The 17,421-nt window shown below is 41.9% G+C and overlaps 2 protein-coding genes across 2 annotated transcripts; one reads left to right on the forward strand and one right to left on the reverse strand.

The window, feature by feature from the left end:
• Nucleotides 1-7,556: 7,556 nt before the first annotated feature.
• Nucleotides 7,557-10,146, forward strand: LOC124666815 (E3 ubiquitin-protein ligase SINA-like 10). Its single transcript, XM_047204143.1, has 2 exons — nt 7,557-7,821; nt 9,112-10,146. The coding sequence occupies exons 1-2, from the start codon at nt 7,645-7,647 to the stop codon at nt 9,817-9,819; spliced, it is 885 nt and encodes a 294-aa protein (XP_047060099.1). The 5' UTR covers nt 7,557-7,644; the 3' UTR covers nt 9,820-10,146.
• A 3,856-nt stretch (nt 10,147-14,002) lies between these two features.
• LOC124664487 lies at nt 14,003-15,837 on the reverse strand. The gene is made up of 3 exons (XM_047202001.1): nt 15,564-15,837; nt 14,050-14,150; nt 14,003-14,008 (listed from the first exon to the last, which is right to left on the reverse strand). Exons 1-3 carry the CDS (start codon nt 15,835-15,837, stop codon nt 14,003-14,005), a joined length of 381 nt encoding a protein of 126 aa, XP_047057957.1.
• Nucleotides 15,838-17,421: the final 1,584 nt, after the last annotated feature.

Consider the following 17,421-nt stretch of genomic DNA (forward strand, 5'->3'; position numbering starts at 1 on the left):
TGCTATAAAGCTGTTACTATCGATAAACTCTTGCGAGCAAGTCTCGTTTCCAGTGCAGCTGAATTGACAACTCCGCTGTTAAGGCTTTCAAGTGTTCTTTGTCTCCCCTTGTGTGGAATCAATAAATTGGGTAATACTTCCCTCGAAGACTGTTGTGATCCCCTATACTTGTGGGTCATCAGGTAGCATTATAAGATGACCCCTCACATTAATATCAAGATAATAAAGTGTTCTCCCCTCGTATGCACCGTTGCTAAAGTTCATCGTTTTGAAGCATCTCGTGATGATCGGATGTGATAGATTCTACGTTCATATACAACGGGTGTAAGCCATGTTGCACACGCGGAAATACTTGGGTTTACTTGACGAGCCTAGCATGTACAGGCATGGCCTCAGAACACAGGAAACCGAAAGGTTGAACATGAGTCATATGGATGATATGATCAACATGTTGATGTTCACCATTGAAGCTACATCATCTCACGTGATGATCGGATTTGGTGTAGTGGATATGGATCGTGTGCCACTAAACAACTATGAGGGATGTTGTATTAAGTGGGAGTTCATTAGTAATTAGATTAAAACATGAACTAATTATCATGAACATAGTCTGAATAGTATTTTGAATTAAATTGTAGAATTGGCATCCGTTATCTACCATACGCTAGTCTTGTAATTGAGATAGAAATACTGTTAAGTCTGAGAAGTAACTTTACGGACTGGTACCGTATTGTTAAAGAATCAAGAAATGATTAAGTCCTATTGCAAACTTTTAGTAAACCTCACATTGCTGATTTAAAGCGCAATGATTTCAATTAGTACCTAAAATCATCTTGTCTTCGTGAAACTTGAAGTTCAAATCTGTTTGAAAAGTAAGGAGCTAGAAATTTTGTTTTCAGAAATAAGCGAGGTATGAGATATATGTGATATCTAAGACCTTAGTGCAATATGATAGAATATAATTTAGTGAGACTACATAAATTTATAAGTTTCATGGAAATGTACGAAGGTTGAAGACGCTAGGCGTCCCAATCCACCAACTAGTTGGGCACTAACGATATTCGCACATCCATGAAGTGATCGTCCTTAGTATGCGCTGTTGCTAAGACTCGTCGTTTCGAAGCATCACTTGATGATCGGGTGTTATAGATTCTACGTGTGCATACAACGGGTGCAAGCCAGATTTGCACATACGAGTACTAAGGTTAAACTTTACGAGCCTAGCATGTACAGACATGGTCTCGGAAAGTCGTCATGATTTGATGGATAAAATTATGAGTGAAATTGTTCATCACATTAAAAAGTTACTAATAGTGAAATCTGGAAAACTTGTCATGTGATGATCAACTTCAAAGTAAGAACCTCAAGGTTATTGATATTTGACCAGTGGACCTAGAAGTTATTGAAGGTGAAGTGTTTTCTGAGAATGAGGAAAGCTAAAATAGAAACTACAAAAGATTTTTGGCAGAAAGAAAGAAAAGACTAGAAAGTCTAGCTCAGGTGTATATAGATGATATACATGTTATGAATGTATTCCTTGTTTGGTCACACAATGAAATTCTTGGGTATTTGTACCATATTGGTTGGTATGATGTGTCATACAAAACAACACAATACAAGAATACAATGGCCTAAGTGACTGACAAGGAATATGATAGGAATGCACGTCTGGAACAAAAATAAAGTGTTATTGTGTTCATCGTTGGCATTCTATCTAGCCCTTCAGATTTATAATAAAAAAACTTTATAATTGTTGTTTTGTTCTAGTTAAATGAAAACAATGAGTTGTTCAAATTATGACAGCATTCCATATACGATGGATAAGTTACCATAAATCTTTATGGTGAAGCACACATGCATAACACTGACGCTAAAATGCCATAAGGCAAATGATGTGAATTACACTTGTTAGTGGAACCGCCATTTAGTTCATGTTAGAAAGGAACGCATGCAGGAACTCCATGCAAATGGATTTTTGGAGTCATTCGATTTTTTCAATCGTTTGGCGCTTGCAAATCTCTTCTAAAGAGAATGACTGAAATACCGTTCATAGGCCAAGAGTTGAACAGGCAACTAACTTAGTGGAAACATACATGATGATGTATGTGGTTCATTGGGCATAGTTGTGTACGGGAGATTCTTCTACTTCATGAAAACTTCCAACAATGAATTGAGTGTATATATGTGGATATATTTATTCGATAAGGAAGAAGTTTGAAACATTTGAATGGATTCAAATAAATTTCAGCATGAAGTGGAAATCATCATAATAGAAAAGTCAAATATCTGTGATTGGATCATGGTGGAAATATTTGAATTACGAGTTTTAGCGAACATCTAAGAGAGTTATGAAATTGTTCTACAACCTCACGTTTCTTGGAGTATCATAGTGATGATGGAGTATCCGAGAGACGTATCCAAACATGTTGGATTAATGATGAGATGAAATAAAATGACGGCATTATATTTTTGTGGATTATTCTTTAGAGACTACCGCTTTTACACTAAATAGAGCGTCATCATAATCCGTTGAAATGACACCATATGAGTTATGGCATGGGTATAAACCCTAATAGTCCTTTCTTAAATTTTGGTATGTGTAGCATAAGTAAATGAGTTTACAACCAAAATTGGATGAATGTCTTTGTTGGTTATCCCAAAGAATTGATTGGGAATTATTTCCACTATGAAGTCAAAGACAAAAGTGTTTGTCAATGTTTTTATTTCCAAGAAATTGTTTCTAGCGAAGTATTTGAGTGGGAGGACAATGAACTTGATAAGGTTTATGAACCTCAGCATGATGATCAGAGTAGCGCAGCATCGGAAATGGTTCCGGAAGCGACCACGACGATCATGGCTCCCATGTCTACAAAGTGTTACAGTCATGGAGATCGAAGTACCTGTTGAACCTTGTAGGTATGGTTTACTTTGTGATCAAATAAATGATTTGTGGACAAAGGATTGATTTTGAACAATAATAAACCAACTACATACAAAGAAGTTATGATGGGCCCTGACTCCGTTAAAATGGCTAAATGCCATGAAATCCAAGATAAGTGAATACTTTTTGAAAGTAAATGGATTTATAAAATTGATGGACTTGGATGCTATGTTCTTGAAGAAGCTCGACTTGTCAAGAAGTTGTTTACGACAAAGTTCAAAGAGTTGACTACGATAAGATCAGATCTTCCGTAGCGATGCTTATAGTCTACGTGGATTATTCTAGTAATCGCTACATATTTCTTTTATGAGATATGATAGTAGGATGGCAGAAATACATTTCTTACCAGAAGTGTGTATAAAGGATGTATACTAGATACAAACCAAGAGTTTTGCTAGTCCGTGGAATACTAGATAGGTATACAAACTTCACTAGATGAAGTAAGTATCACGGAGTTGGAATCTTCACTGGAAGAAATAATCAAAGAGTTTTGATTTCATCAGAAACGATGAAGATGCTTGCATTTGCAAGAAATTAAGTGGGAGCGCTGAGACATAGTTATAATATTATATGTGGATGACATATCATTGATTATAAATGATGTAATTGTATACTTGATGTGATTAAAGGTTTCATTGAGAATTAACTTCAATGAAAGGATATGGTCTGAAACATATTTAGCGTCAAGATCTATGAAGATAGATTGAAACGCATAATAAGTTTAAGTTAAAGTACATAGAATGAATATTGAAGTAGTTCAATATAAAAAATATTAAGAAGCTGTTCTTTTCCATGTGAAGGTTTAACAAGACTTGAGTGTATTTGACACTCAATGAGTAAAAACACATGAGTGATTTTAGATCACGAATAATATGTACACAATCAGATATCCTGTGCTCTAAAGAGTTAGGAGCAAATATCAGAATGATCTATGTGATGATCATTGGACAATAGTAAGAATATCCTTGAGTACTTTGGAAGAGCCAAGGATATATAGTTTTGTATGAGGTAATGACAAACAAATCGATGTAAGGCGTTGCACCGATATTAGTTTGGTCACATATAAAAATAAATTTCAATCTCAATTAGGCTAAGTGTTCATTGAAAGGTAGCACAATGAGCTAGAAGAAGTCTATGCTAGATTTAGATGAGTTCTAAATATTGTGACGGATTCTACAAACGAAGGCAGAGTATGTTATTGTTTTGACAATGACCGAGAGTGTTTGAGTCGAAGAGTTCTTGGAGAACTTGGTGTAGTTCCGATAGCGTCAGAACTTTGAAGTTATATTGTGTGTGACAATATTAGTGACATATTTCAGACTGCGGAATTAAGGTTCCACTAGAAGACTAAACATATACGATAAATGCCGACTCATTTGGAGAATGAGTGATGTGTGGAGATGCAAATGAATTGCAAAATACATACGTTTCTGAGCGTGTCAGATTCGTTGACTGAAACCTCTCCCGTGAGCAAAACATGATAAGCACCAGAAGGCCAAGGTGTTATATCTTTACAACTGTAAACTAGATTATTGACTCTAGTGCAAGTGGGAGACTGTTGGAGATATGCCCAAGAGGCAATAATAAAATATTTATTGTTATATCTTAGTGTTCATGATAAATGTTTGCATCCCATGCTATAATTGTATTAACCGAAACACTGATACATGTGTGTTATGTAAACAACAAGGAGTCCCTAGTAAGCCTCTTGTATAACTAGTTTGTTGATTAATAGATGATCATGGTTTCGTGATCATGAATATTGGATGTTGTTAATAACAAGGTTATGTCATCGGGTGAATGATATAATGGACATACACCCAAATAAGCGTAGCATGAGATTAAGTCATTAAGTTCATCTTGCTATAAGCTTTCGATACATAGTTACCTAGTCCTTCGACCATGAGATCATGTAAATCACTTACACCGAAAGGGTACTTTGATTACATCAAACGCCATTGCGTAAATGGGTGGTTATAAAGATGGGATTGAGTAGTCGGAAAGTGTAAGTTGAGGCATATGGATCAAGAGTGGGATTTGTCCATCCCGATGACGGATAGATATACTCTGGGCCCTCTCGGTGGAATGTCTTCTAATTAGCTTGCAAGCATGTGACTAGGTCACAAGAGATGACATACCACGGTACGAGTAAAGAGTACTTGTCGGTAACGAGGTTGAACTAGGTATGGAGATATCGATGATCAAACCTCGGACAAGTAAAGTATCGCGTGACAAAGGGAATCGGTGTCGTATGTTAATGGTTCAATCGATCACTAAGTTATCGATGAATGTGTGCGAGCCATTATGGATCTCCAGGTCCCGCTATTGGTTATTGATCGGAGAGGAGTCTCGATAATGTCTGCATGGTTCACGAACCGTAGGGTGACGCGCTTAAGGTTCGATGTATAGTAGATTCGGAATATGAGATGGATACCGAATATTGTTCGGAGTCTCACATGGGATCCAAGACATTATGAGGAGGTCCGGAATAGTCCGGAGAATAAGATTCATATATGGGAAGTCATTTTCAGGGTTACCGGAAAAGTTCAGGATTTTTCGGTATTGTACCGGAGGTTCCGGAGGGTACCATAGTGGGGCCAACCTATCCCGGACGACCAACATGGACCGGAGGGGGTCACATAGGCCCACATGGGCCAGGCACACCAGCCCCCCAAGGCCCATGCGGCTGGATCAAGTGGATAAGATCAAATCCCTTGAAAATAGGGACTTAACTTGTGGGGGGGGGGGAAGTTGCCCCCCTTATTTTGGCCGACCCAAGGGCTTGGAGGAGGGGCCAAGGCAGCCCCTCCACGCCTATATAAGAGGGAGGGGAGGGCTGGGGCGCAACACATCATCCCCCAAGCCCTAGCCGTTCCTTTCTCCCTCCTCCTTCTTCCTGCGCAGGCTTGGCGAAGCCCTGCAGGAATTTATCCTCCACCTCCACCACCACGCCGTCGTGATGCTGGGATTACGAGGGGATCTACCACACCTCCGTTGCCCGCTGAAACGGGGAGAGGACGGGCTTCATCGACACCGTACGCACGATCGAGTACGGAAGTGCTACCGGATTGCAGCACGGGACGATCGACTACAGCAACAACGAGATCTAATCTCGTAAGCTTTGGAATCTTCGAGGGTTAGTCTCACATGCATCTCATTGCTTCGATCTTCGTAGATTAGATCTTGCTTCTTCCTAGATTTGATCTTGGTTTTTGTTCATTTTCACGGTAGATTTTTTTTATTTTTCATGCAACGAACCCTTCAGACACGGTGCAGCAGGGTAGTATGCATGTTTTAGCTTGGTTAATGTAATCTGCTAATGAACATTTAGCTAAGATGGCCCCCCTTCAGTGAGAGTTGCCTTGATCGGCCCCCCTTTTGCTTGCATCCTGCCTCCGCCCCTGCACACGATGTGCCCGCCGGCCGCCTCGCACTACATCAAGAAAAATATCATCTTGCATCGCATGGCCCTGGCCGTAGCTGGAAGTTTGCAGATAAATGTGCGATACTGGCAAACAGATCCTCATCCTGGTGAGAGAGGTGAGAGCTCACCTTGAAAATTGGGGGCTTGAGGGGAAGGAGGCAAGCCAGGCAGCGGAACACCTCAATGTCTATCTTCACGTCGATCTGCATCTCCGACGTGTCTTCCACCGCCACCAAAGGCGCTCCCTCCTTCGTCTCCGTCCTGCATCACGTCTCCTTCCTTTGGATTCACCTCTGCCTCTCTCGCCTTCTTGCTAACGTGTTGTACCGGAACTCCATTGGTGAGTAGAGCTCCTCTTATTCGTATGGTAGAAATCTCTTTGACCGTGGAAACTCAATTTGGCTCCCGGCTGCATATGCACCTTGTATCAGAAAAATATATTTTGAAGTGTCGAATTTTTTTGATAAACCATTCTACAACTACGTCTCCACAACATATGTACGTTTGTCAAGTTTCGCGAAAAGCCGATAAATTTTGTGGTCTATGTAAAAAAGAGAAAACAATTCTTGTGAAAACTCTTATTTTTAGCACCGAGTTTTATCCTTTTTACACACGCCACATGATAAGTTGAATTTTCATGAAACGACTTTATGTGCATGTAGCACGTGAAGATGATGTGTGCATTTTTTGTTTCAAATTTTTTAACATTTTAAAAAATATTTAAAATGCATTAAAATATAAAGGGAACATATATACCTATGTGCCAAAACAACACTCTCGGCGCTTTTAAACTTAGTGAGAACTCTAGCGAGCTAGATTTATCAGTCAACTAGCCAAAACAACGAGGTAGGTGGCCCAAAACGATCAATGTGGAAGGTTACCAGTTTGTTTCAAACGTTGCTAGGTTCTTTCTTTCTATATGTTGCAGATCATAAACGTTTTATTTTGTACTTTCTCCATTTCACGAAACATGTCACAGCTTTATTAAAATTTAGATATATCTAGATATTAAATAGTAATAGATATATTTAAATTTTAACCACAAAATGTTACGAGGAGTAACAGAAGTTGATCTATTCTGCACACGGAATCATTTCTTCAGGAGCCTCGTTCGTCTTTCTTTTTCATCACTGACATTTAGACAGGCAGGCACATGGGCATTTACACGGGCGCAACCACCTCGCAGGCACCCTCTGCAAAATCTCACCTTGGACACTCCTTCTCTTCCCCTGCTCCGAGGCGTCCGTCAGTTCCGCGTCCCACCAAGAGCAGCTCTCCCATGGCGGAAGAAGTAGCGAGCAAGAGGGTTAAGACGGAGAAGGACCATGGAGTGGGACCAGACGGGGCGGCGGCGGCGGAAGGGGGCAGGTCGGATGGCGAGATATTCGTGAAGATACAGTCCGAGCTCCTCGGCTGCAGGATCTGCCTCGAGCCCCTCAAGCCACCCATCTTCAAGGTAACCATCAGCCACCCGCCGCATTCGGTTCCTGTCACTGCGATTAATTTTTTTACTGTCCCTGGATGAATGCCTCTGTTCTTTCTTTCTTTCTTTCTTACCGAGAGTAGAACAATGTTGTCTGATAGATGCTAGGAGTAAAATCAACAACCTTTCTCCCTGATAGTGGCTGTAGCGCTGTAGCACATAATGCACTTCGGCAAGGTGAAAAATTCCTGCCGTTTCCTCTGAAATTTATATGATATTTCAGTGGATCAACAATTTAACATTTCTCTCAAATATACCTGTTTGGCTGCTGCTCTTGTTGCTAGGATGACCAAATTCCCCATTGTAGAATCTTTATGGTTGAAAACTGAATGTAGCGGTTAGTACTTCATTTCCAATCTGCTGGGTAGCACACATTGCATATAGACAACAGTCAGGAGGTAAAGTTGCCTGCCATTTTCTCCGAAATTTGATTATACTTGCTCGGCTGCTGTTGTTCTTGCTGGGATTACAAAATTGGCACCTTGTAGGATCTTTCCTGTTGCTGTCTCAAAGCTGAATGCAATTAGGACTCAGTTTCCAATTTAGAGGGTAGTAGTCAAATGCAATTAGGATCTTAACTGTTTGGGTCTCCAAACCAAAAGTAATTTTGCATTACTCAACTGCTAGATTGAAAACTGAGTGCTATCTGCATTCAGCTTTGGGACACCAAGAAGTAAGAACCTACAAGGTACTGATTTTGTAACGTAGCAAGAACATCAGGAGTTGAGCAAGCATAATTAAGTTTCAGAGAAAATGCAGGCAACTTCACCTCCTGAATGCTATCATATGTGCAAGACTAACATTTCAGTACTACTGGCGACAGTGTGTAATGTCTCTCCTCGGTCCTTTCATTAGTTCATAATAGAAGGATGTCAATCATCTAGGGCATTATAAGAGATTAAATGACCTAACTTTAAAAAACCTGACCAACCTAAAATTTCACTAACTACTAGACTGAAAACAGGCTGCTAGTGTGTAGCGTTTAAGTGCCAGTTTAGCTGCTGTCTTATTATGTAGAATCTTAACTGTTGGTGCCTCAAAATATGAAAATAGTTTCCAGTATTCAGCAGAGTAACATTCTATTTTCAATCTAGTGTGTACAGGTGAAAGTCTAGGTTGGCTGATCTCTTACGATGCAGTAGATGATCGATACCCTTCTGTTTCTGCTTGCGTCACAAACTATTCACTCTTGTGTATTTCTCCAGTTTTTTATTGGTTCTTTGTTGCTGCCAAACGTTATACTAATATTCTTGTATTCTTCAGTGCGAGGCTGGACATGTTTTGTGTTCTGTGTGCATGGAAAAGCTCCGCGAGGTTGGGTCTGTTTTAGGATTGGGCATTTTTTGTGATGTGTGTCGTAAAAATACTAGCTACTGCCGTTGCATCGAACTCGAGCAAGTCATCGACGCCATCAAAGTGCCATGCTCAAACCAGACATATGGCTGCAATGAGTCCATCATCTACCATGAGAAAGAGAAGCATGAAACTGAATGTACACATGCTCCATGCTACTGCCCAGAGAATGACTGTGATTTCAGAGGGGGAACATGTTGTCTTCTGGACCACTTCGTCACAGCGCACGGCTGGTCACTGACCAACTTCAGCTACAACAAACCACTGAAGATATCCGTTGCTCGTGACCTCCGGTTCACGCTCCTCGTCGGGGAAGACCAAACCATGTTCCTCCTGACCAATACTCTGACGGAAATCGGCAGCGCTATCACCATGGTCTGCGTCCGGCCTCATGAATCTGAACCGAGCTATTCATGCAACATATCGGCCGCTCAGGTTGTTGCTGGTGGAAAAGCCGAAGGGAGGCTTGTGTTCCAGAAGGATCCTCTTGTGTCAAGCAGCTCGCTGGTGGGTGGAGTTCAGTTGGGCAAGTTCTTCCTGCTGGTTCCCCCTGAACTCGCTGATAGCTCATCAGGTGAACTCACCTTACACATCCGTGTTGACAGACTGGCGCCATAGAGATCTCTCAGCAAGTAATGGTGGACAGGGAAATCTGGGTCACACATATGGGTTCCTTGCAACTAATCTCAGCAAGTAGTTGTATGCTCTTTAATCACCACGGACTGAAGTAAGTAGGTTGAGTTTGGAAAAAAATGTTTAGTTATCTAGCTTGTTGTCTGTAATGGTAGAAGTTATCTGTCCAAACTCGAAACTCATGAGTGTCATGGTAGAAGTTATCTACCCAAATTCATGAGTGTCATGCTTGGCTTAATAACCGGAGTACCAATTGAAGCTCTTTCAACTTAGAACTCTACTATTTGTCATGTATGAACAGTTAGTAAGATGAATATCATTGTACTAGTATATGATCCTAGAGTTTTTAACTTGTTGTAGATGTAAACACTTAATTCTTCAGTTGGTGATGGTAATATGTTGGACGCAGTTATTCTTTGCTTCTCAGCATTACACAACCGACGGTAGCCATGGTGCAGACGCGGTGCTCAATATATGATGCTGGTACCGGTCGCTGTGTTTTTAGTACCACTACAGTCATTTCTCAAGATTCAGTTATAGGACGGACCACATGAAAACGAGACAACGGCGAAATAGTATAACCCGTCATTGATTTTATACGAACTAGTTGACCCCGCACGTTGTTAACCAAAAATGTGTTAATAAACCACTCTAGAGAGACGAGTGCATGTCCTCCAATTAGATCATGGTCAATGCAAGGTGCTTAATAGAGGTGTTTTAAAAAACATACCGATTTCTAGAACCGTTCCTATCTTTCTAGACAAATGCTTAAATTAGCACCTCCAGCGTAGAATAAACACAAGTGTTAAAAGACAAGGGCAGGTTTAGTTTTGCAAGCACCTCCGACTATACATGGCCTTAAAGATCTGATAGACCTAATTCTTGACTACATTGTAGTACGGAAGAGCTAAGAGACACAAATGACTTACATATTGTTATTTTTGTGTAGCCAGAAGTATTTGAGATTTTCCACCCTCGTAGCATGCACCCTTATGTACATCTAATAATTTTTTCAACTATGTTTTTTTTAAAGAGCTACTTGCATCTCGAGCTCCAAATGGAACTTCGTCGGCCGCTGTTGTATCGAAGATGGAATATCTGTATCACCGATGGGGCCTATATTCTTGAGGATGGTAGGGACTCCGTGACAGAGAAGGATCAGAACATGTCGTCTATATGTGCAGATGATTGTGATCATCATTTCGATAAAATTTTCTTGCTCCTTGAGTGGCGGCTTCGACGTAGCTTGGTGGCTGTGTTATGGGCTCACTTGGAGAAGACACCGCACTTCCACATCTCGTTGTCACGGTGGCGGCTCTGCTGGTGAAGGAGTGGCGTGGCCATTGGTCAAAATCTACTCGTTCGATGCATGAAGAGGAATGGGGTGGTCCACCAAAGGGGACAATGTTGGGGCCATGGGCGCGCAAATTCTCATAGGAACGAAGCTTGATAAACATGATGCCGTTGCTTGGGAGCCTTGGGGGACCCTTGCAACTACCACAATGATGATGGAGCGGATGACCACGTATTGGACATCTCCAAAGCAGCATTGGTCAAGGTGGCCATACACAAGGCTGGTGCCGAGCTTCACCAATAGGTCGTAGGAGTTTGATGATTCGTCTTTGGGCGCCCTCTGAACTCGTTCTATGGGAGAAGACGAGCGATTAGGAAGAGACTCCTAACCTAACCGCCGCCCTTCTCCTCTCCCGCCCCCGGACCGCCGCCCCTCAGCCGTAGTGCAACTCGTACTCTCTTGATGGTGCCAGTAATTAGTGGAGATGAAGTATTAAAACTGCAGTTTTCTGTTGGACCCACAACTCAAAGTATTGCTCATATATTTCCTGTAGCAATCGGAAACAATTTTTTTTCCTTACTATTGAGTTCCAAACAAGCACTAAATCAGGAGCGATAGACGAGAGGTCTCACGCCCCGACCTCACTCACATTAGTTGTGATCTGGCCTGTCTGATTGGCCAATTGCTGCACTGCAAGAACATATCATCTAGTAGAAAGAAATAAAATGCAACATGCCCACTGATGAACCAAATGGCACACATAACACAGGAGACACAACACATGCGCTTAAGCTTATCAATGGCCCCAGTTGCACACTACATATTACAAGTCCAAAAAACTAGCTAAGATAAATACATAGCCACGGCTTCATGCTATGACATGGCAAGTACCTTAAAATGTTATGGAAAAATTCACATATGGGCATGCTCCTGATTTACCCTCGTGGTAAAAACAAGGTTGACCAGATAACTTCCATTCGCATAATGTAAGGACCACAGGTAAACTCATCCTCATCTGCACCTTTAATCACTGGATTGAACATCCTCAGACAACTCGACATGTTACCACTGTGATCAGCACCATGGGCACCGATATTGAGTATCAGCATCTCATCTACTGAAACTGCCACCACATGCCGCAATAGTGGGATAATTCCGCCATCATCAACTGCCATACCACCACCAACATCACTGTCGTACATCACAAAATTGTTTGGAACGTTTGTGGTGCAAGCAGTTATTTTGCCATGAAAAACTTCAGGCCCTGACAGAACTTTGATCTCTATTGTGGCCTCCAGTGCATTTTTAACATATGAAAATACCAGTTGCACATCACTAAGCCAGCTAGGAACAGTCCTGCTACAAACCTTAGAGTTTATTCTGCCAAGTAACACATCAATCAAAACTTTGCTGAATTGTCTGTCATTGCCCTCTCCATCTTCTCTTAGCATCAGATTTATCTCAAAGAAAGCTGCACCACGGAAAACAACTCCTCTAGTTGGGCCAGTCAGAATCAGATCTTCATTCTACGAAGAAGTTCACAAAAGCAATATGTTCATTAGAGCACTACGGTGGAAATTTGGTGTACATTATCATTGCTCAAATAAGAGATCTCATGTATCGTAAATATGCAACATAGTTTCAGCCAACTTCACAGGACCCTAATGAGTTTACATGAGGAATAATATGGGAAATTATAGAGGATCATAGATGAAACACCTGCTGAACTAGGGAAACACCATTAAAGAAGATAATTGGCATTGAATTAAAAGAGTGCACGGATTATACTGAAGGCAAAAGGCAAAGTGTCAACACCTCAGAACACAAGGAAGATCACTACACCCTTTTAGCAATAGAGAAAATGTTAAGTCCTCCGAGAACTAGCCTTTTATTCGTCATTAATACAAACTCAGATGCGTATCACTTTTGTGTGACTCTGCTGCAGTATACTGTTGCCTACTTGTTATGTGAAAACTAGTGGGTAATTTATAGCGATATACTATATTTAGATGATCCATGGGGGACAGGTTCATTTAGGTCACCAAAACATCCACCTGAGGTGAAAACTGGTACACTGAGCGATGAATCACCGGTACTAGTCGATCACTATCTAATCTAGTAGCAACTGTGTAGTTTTTCTCATTGTTGTGAGATTGTTGGTGCCAGCCCACGAGACTCATTTGGTCACCAAGACCACATAATCAATGTTAGATGGGTCATCCTTAGCCTTAGTAAATGGCCAAGTGGGTCACAGAGAATTACGGACCTGGCCCAGATAAGCCATGGAGACAATTACCATCCTTAAAGTTAAAAAACAATCACACTACACTATTTTAGTGATAAAAGTATAACTCAGCTCTTCAGGTCCGTTATGTCTAGCACTCTAGCTTGTGTTGGGACACAAATAAACAACAAAACATCGAAAACGAAGGCCCAGACCTGTGATTATTATGTTAGAAGAGCTGGCCACTTATCACTAGCAGACTCTTTTATGATATGTGAAATTTAAAAGTAATTTTCTCAAAAACTTTTGGCCACTGTGAGAACTTACAAAGCATCACCGAGGTTTCCTGTAAATGTACAGTTACCAGAAACTTCAGCCACTTTACAAACCTTCGGTTGTCAGTAGTGTTAGATATTTAAGTTTGCCCCTAGGGATACAGGATAAGTCATGCAAACAACAACAATGACAATAAATTTAAAATGTCTACATGATAGAATGCTAGAATGCTTTTAGTAGCAGGGATACAGATTTCACGTCAGCTAAAGAAACAGAAGATGTGGCATTAAGCCATTGTATTGAATACCTTTGACGTAACTTGCTGGCAATTATTTCTGTCACGTCGGAAGATGTTGATGCATTTATAATCAAGATTATCTCTGACTATCGCGGTCCCATAGACATTGATAGGGTAGGCAACATCTGAGGAGATTATCTTGAGACAAAGCACATTTAAAGAGCCAACCAATCTATGGTCATCACCAATAGTTGAATTCACATAACGCATAGGACCATATTGTGCTGAGACAAAAGAAAGTGAAGTTATTTCCCAAAGAGCAACGAATATTTAGGTACTAACAGATGTTGAGATTGGTAATGGCTCAAGCAATAACAAGTTAAAACAGCATCCAAGTATAGATCCTGTAGGAACATCAGGATGAGCGGACGTATACATCTGGTAGAGCTTTGTAAATTTAGACTTCTACAAAGCAGAACAATGATTGTTGTACAGAAAATCAAGCAAAAGAGAAAATGATTCCAGATGGTATGAATGCCAGCCTAAAACAAGCACTGTACTAGTAGGTTCAAATGGGCAAATTATTGGACACGGTTAAGCCAGAGAATTAAAAATAAAGACGCCTGAGGTTCTCTTTGGATTCATCATGGGATCTAGTTGGTGTCGTTGGTTGGTTGTAAAATGTTCAGGTTGTTTCGGCTAGTTTCAACCTTCGTTATGTATATATATGGGTGGGTGTGAGTGTTAACTTGCCTGGCAGGCAAGAGATACTCGTTCTGTTTTTCGTTATCTCCTGGTAATGAAAAAGCCGATCCTTGGATCGTTTGGAAAAAATCATGGGATCTAGTAACTTTGGAGATAACAAAATACCGTTGCAACTTTCCAACTAATGCAGGAGCATTCTTCCATGCAGCATTTCTACTGAAACTGTGAATTTAGCTCACTTTGCGATTTTCTCCATGCATAGGTTTCAGCATATATACTTGAAATATCAGTGTGCAAGTTGTTCACCAGGTTAACAAGCATTGTAGCCTCTGTGGTTCTGTGCACAAACAAATGTGTATCCTAGGAGACAAAATATTTTAGCACCCTTAGTATTGAACCATATATGCACGTCCACTTAATGAAATTCGCCAGCCCCCAGCAGGAAGGGAAGAACTACTATCACTCTGTTCCATAATATAAGCCGTTGTAGTACAACATAGAACATACACATTTTGATTCCGAATCTACACAAGGTTTTCACTCGTAAAAGAATTACTAGATGTACATCCCTTCAGTCTTCATAGAACAGTTCATCTTTGTATGCCCAATCACTGAAAAGAACTACTTCCCCCGCCTCTCTCCATGCAAGGAAAAGGTTTTGTGACTGAATGTTAAGTAGGTTTCATTCAGTAAGTTCCATAGAAGATGAATTCAATCAGTCACTTCCTTTTCTATCTTGCGTTTTACTTCTCTAACACATTCATTTTAAAGTGTTCAATCTAACTTCACTTAAGGTGCTCTAATGTCTTGTTGCATTTTGTCTGAAGAATGGTTGATAACCCAACAATCTAATCCTAATCAAGATACCACATTTGGCCAAATGTCACTAGCACGGTCTAAGCACATACCACATTATTGTGCTAGTCATATGCTTCGTTTAAGTATAACGCAAAAAAAAAGTATAACGCGTTGGAGAACGAACGGGCACGTACTCTCTTCGTCGAGGTCGAAGATGGTGCGGTCAAGGAACCAGACGCGGGTGAAGCAAGTGTCTCCAGTCTTGGGGTCGTGCACGATGAGCTCGCGTTCCAGAGCCAGTCTCGCCTCCGCCTTGGCCTCCTCCTCTGGCGTGGCGAACTCCCACGGCATCCTCTCCCGAGGCTTCTTCCTCTTGCTCTGCTGGCGGCGCAGCTGCTTCGACGCCGCGGCCTCCTCCTCGCCCTCCTCGATGTAGGGAGGAAGAACGCCGGCATCGTCATCTGCCATCAGACAGAGGCAAAGCACGGAGGTGCGGCACGCGACCTCCAAACCCTAACCAACCTGGGGAAACAGCCGCAAATGAAAGGATTTAGCCAACCGGAGAAATCAAGGGAGTGAGCGAATCAGGCAGGACGACACACAGATCTGACCTAGTCAAACTCGCAGCCGCCGCCGGCGGCAAGGCTTGGAATTATTTTTCTTCTAACCTTTCACGGTTTGGGTTTTGGCTGCCTGGTGATCCCCTATTCCCCCTTTCACATGAAGGTGCGGACGCGGAAAAAAGCGCTTGGTGGAAGCGAGTTGGTAAACCATCAACAACAAATGATCCTGCACCGGCAAAAGAATACATGCGATAGTGCTTCGTAAACAATGTATGTTCATGTTCATCAACTCACAGCAGTTATTAAATATTATGTCCAAGTTCATCAACTCACACCAGTTAAGTAAAGAGAGATCGGGAGGGGATTGCCTCACCTTGTCGCTGGAGGAGGTTGGTGCAGCAGGGCGACGGAGGTGGCTGACGGTGAAGAGCAGCTGGAGCAGCACGTCGCCAAATCGGCGGAGAAGCTCACCGGGACGGCGGCGGACGAGAAACGGTGAGGCGCCGGCGGCTCGAGATCCTGTCACCGGCGGCCGACGGAGACAAGATCGACCCGCGGACACCCGGCTGAATCGGTGACGGAGAGAGTTGTAGGAGGCAGGGAACAGCGTGGACGATTCGGGGAACCCTAGCTCTGTCACGGCACCAACGCGATAGAAGGGGAAGAGTCGAGTCGTTTGCACGGGGGCGTTTTGCATATGTGGAGTGGCAATTGATTTGTAGATAGTCTCAAGTAGAGAGGGTATTTTCCACTAGTCATTTTCCCTTATTTTTTTAATTTATTTTTCTAAAATGAAAATATCAGAGGACCGTACACTAGTAGGAAAAGCCTCATCAGTGGCGCACCAAAAATGGCTTCTGTGGCGCATGGGTGGTGCGCCACAGAAACGTCGCCACAAAAATAAGCTTTCTGTGGCGCACCTTGTCGTGCGCCACAGAAATAAGATTTCTGATTTCTGTGGCGCACCTGGCCAGGTGCGCCACAGAAATAAGTAGTTCTGTGGCGCATGTGGTGTAGCTGCGCCACAGAAACAGGTGCGCCACAGAATTATTTTTTGGTGCGCCACAGAACTATGTACAGGTATACTCGATTTTGTGCTCCCTGGTGTATTATACAGGTTTTATACTGGTTTTATACACCGTATACAGGTTATATACTGATATAATATAGACAGATATAATATGGACATATATAATCATCACATCATCATCACATTACTTAGAGCCCGATCGAGTTATACATATAGCTCCATACAACTCATAATCCATGCAAATTAAGAAAGTTCTCATCATCTCTAGATACAAACGAAGTGACACCGGCCGCCGCCTACACTAGGATGAAATAGAGTACCGCCGCGACGATGGTGAGCAAGAGCGAGAGCACAAGGAAGGTCTTCATCTTGCTCTTGTTAGCTTGGTGCGCCCTCCACTTGGCAACCGCCTCGTGTCTAGTCGGGTACCCTTTGTAGCAGTTGCCGCTGAACTTGTGC

Source organism: Lolium rigidum, chromosome 6, assembly GCF_022539505.1.
Source record: "Lolium rigidum isolate FL_2022 chromosome 6, APGP_CSIRO_Lrig_0.1, whole genome shotgun sequence".
In the NCBI taxonomy this organism is placed as follows: Eukaryota; Viridiplantae; Streptophyta; class Magnoliopsida; order Poales; family Poaceae; genus Lolium; species Lolium rigidum.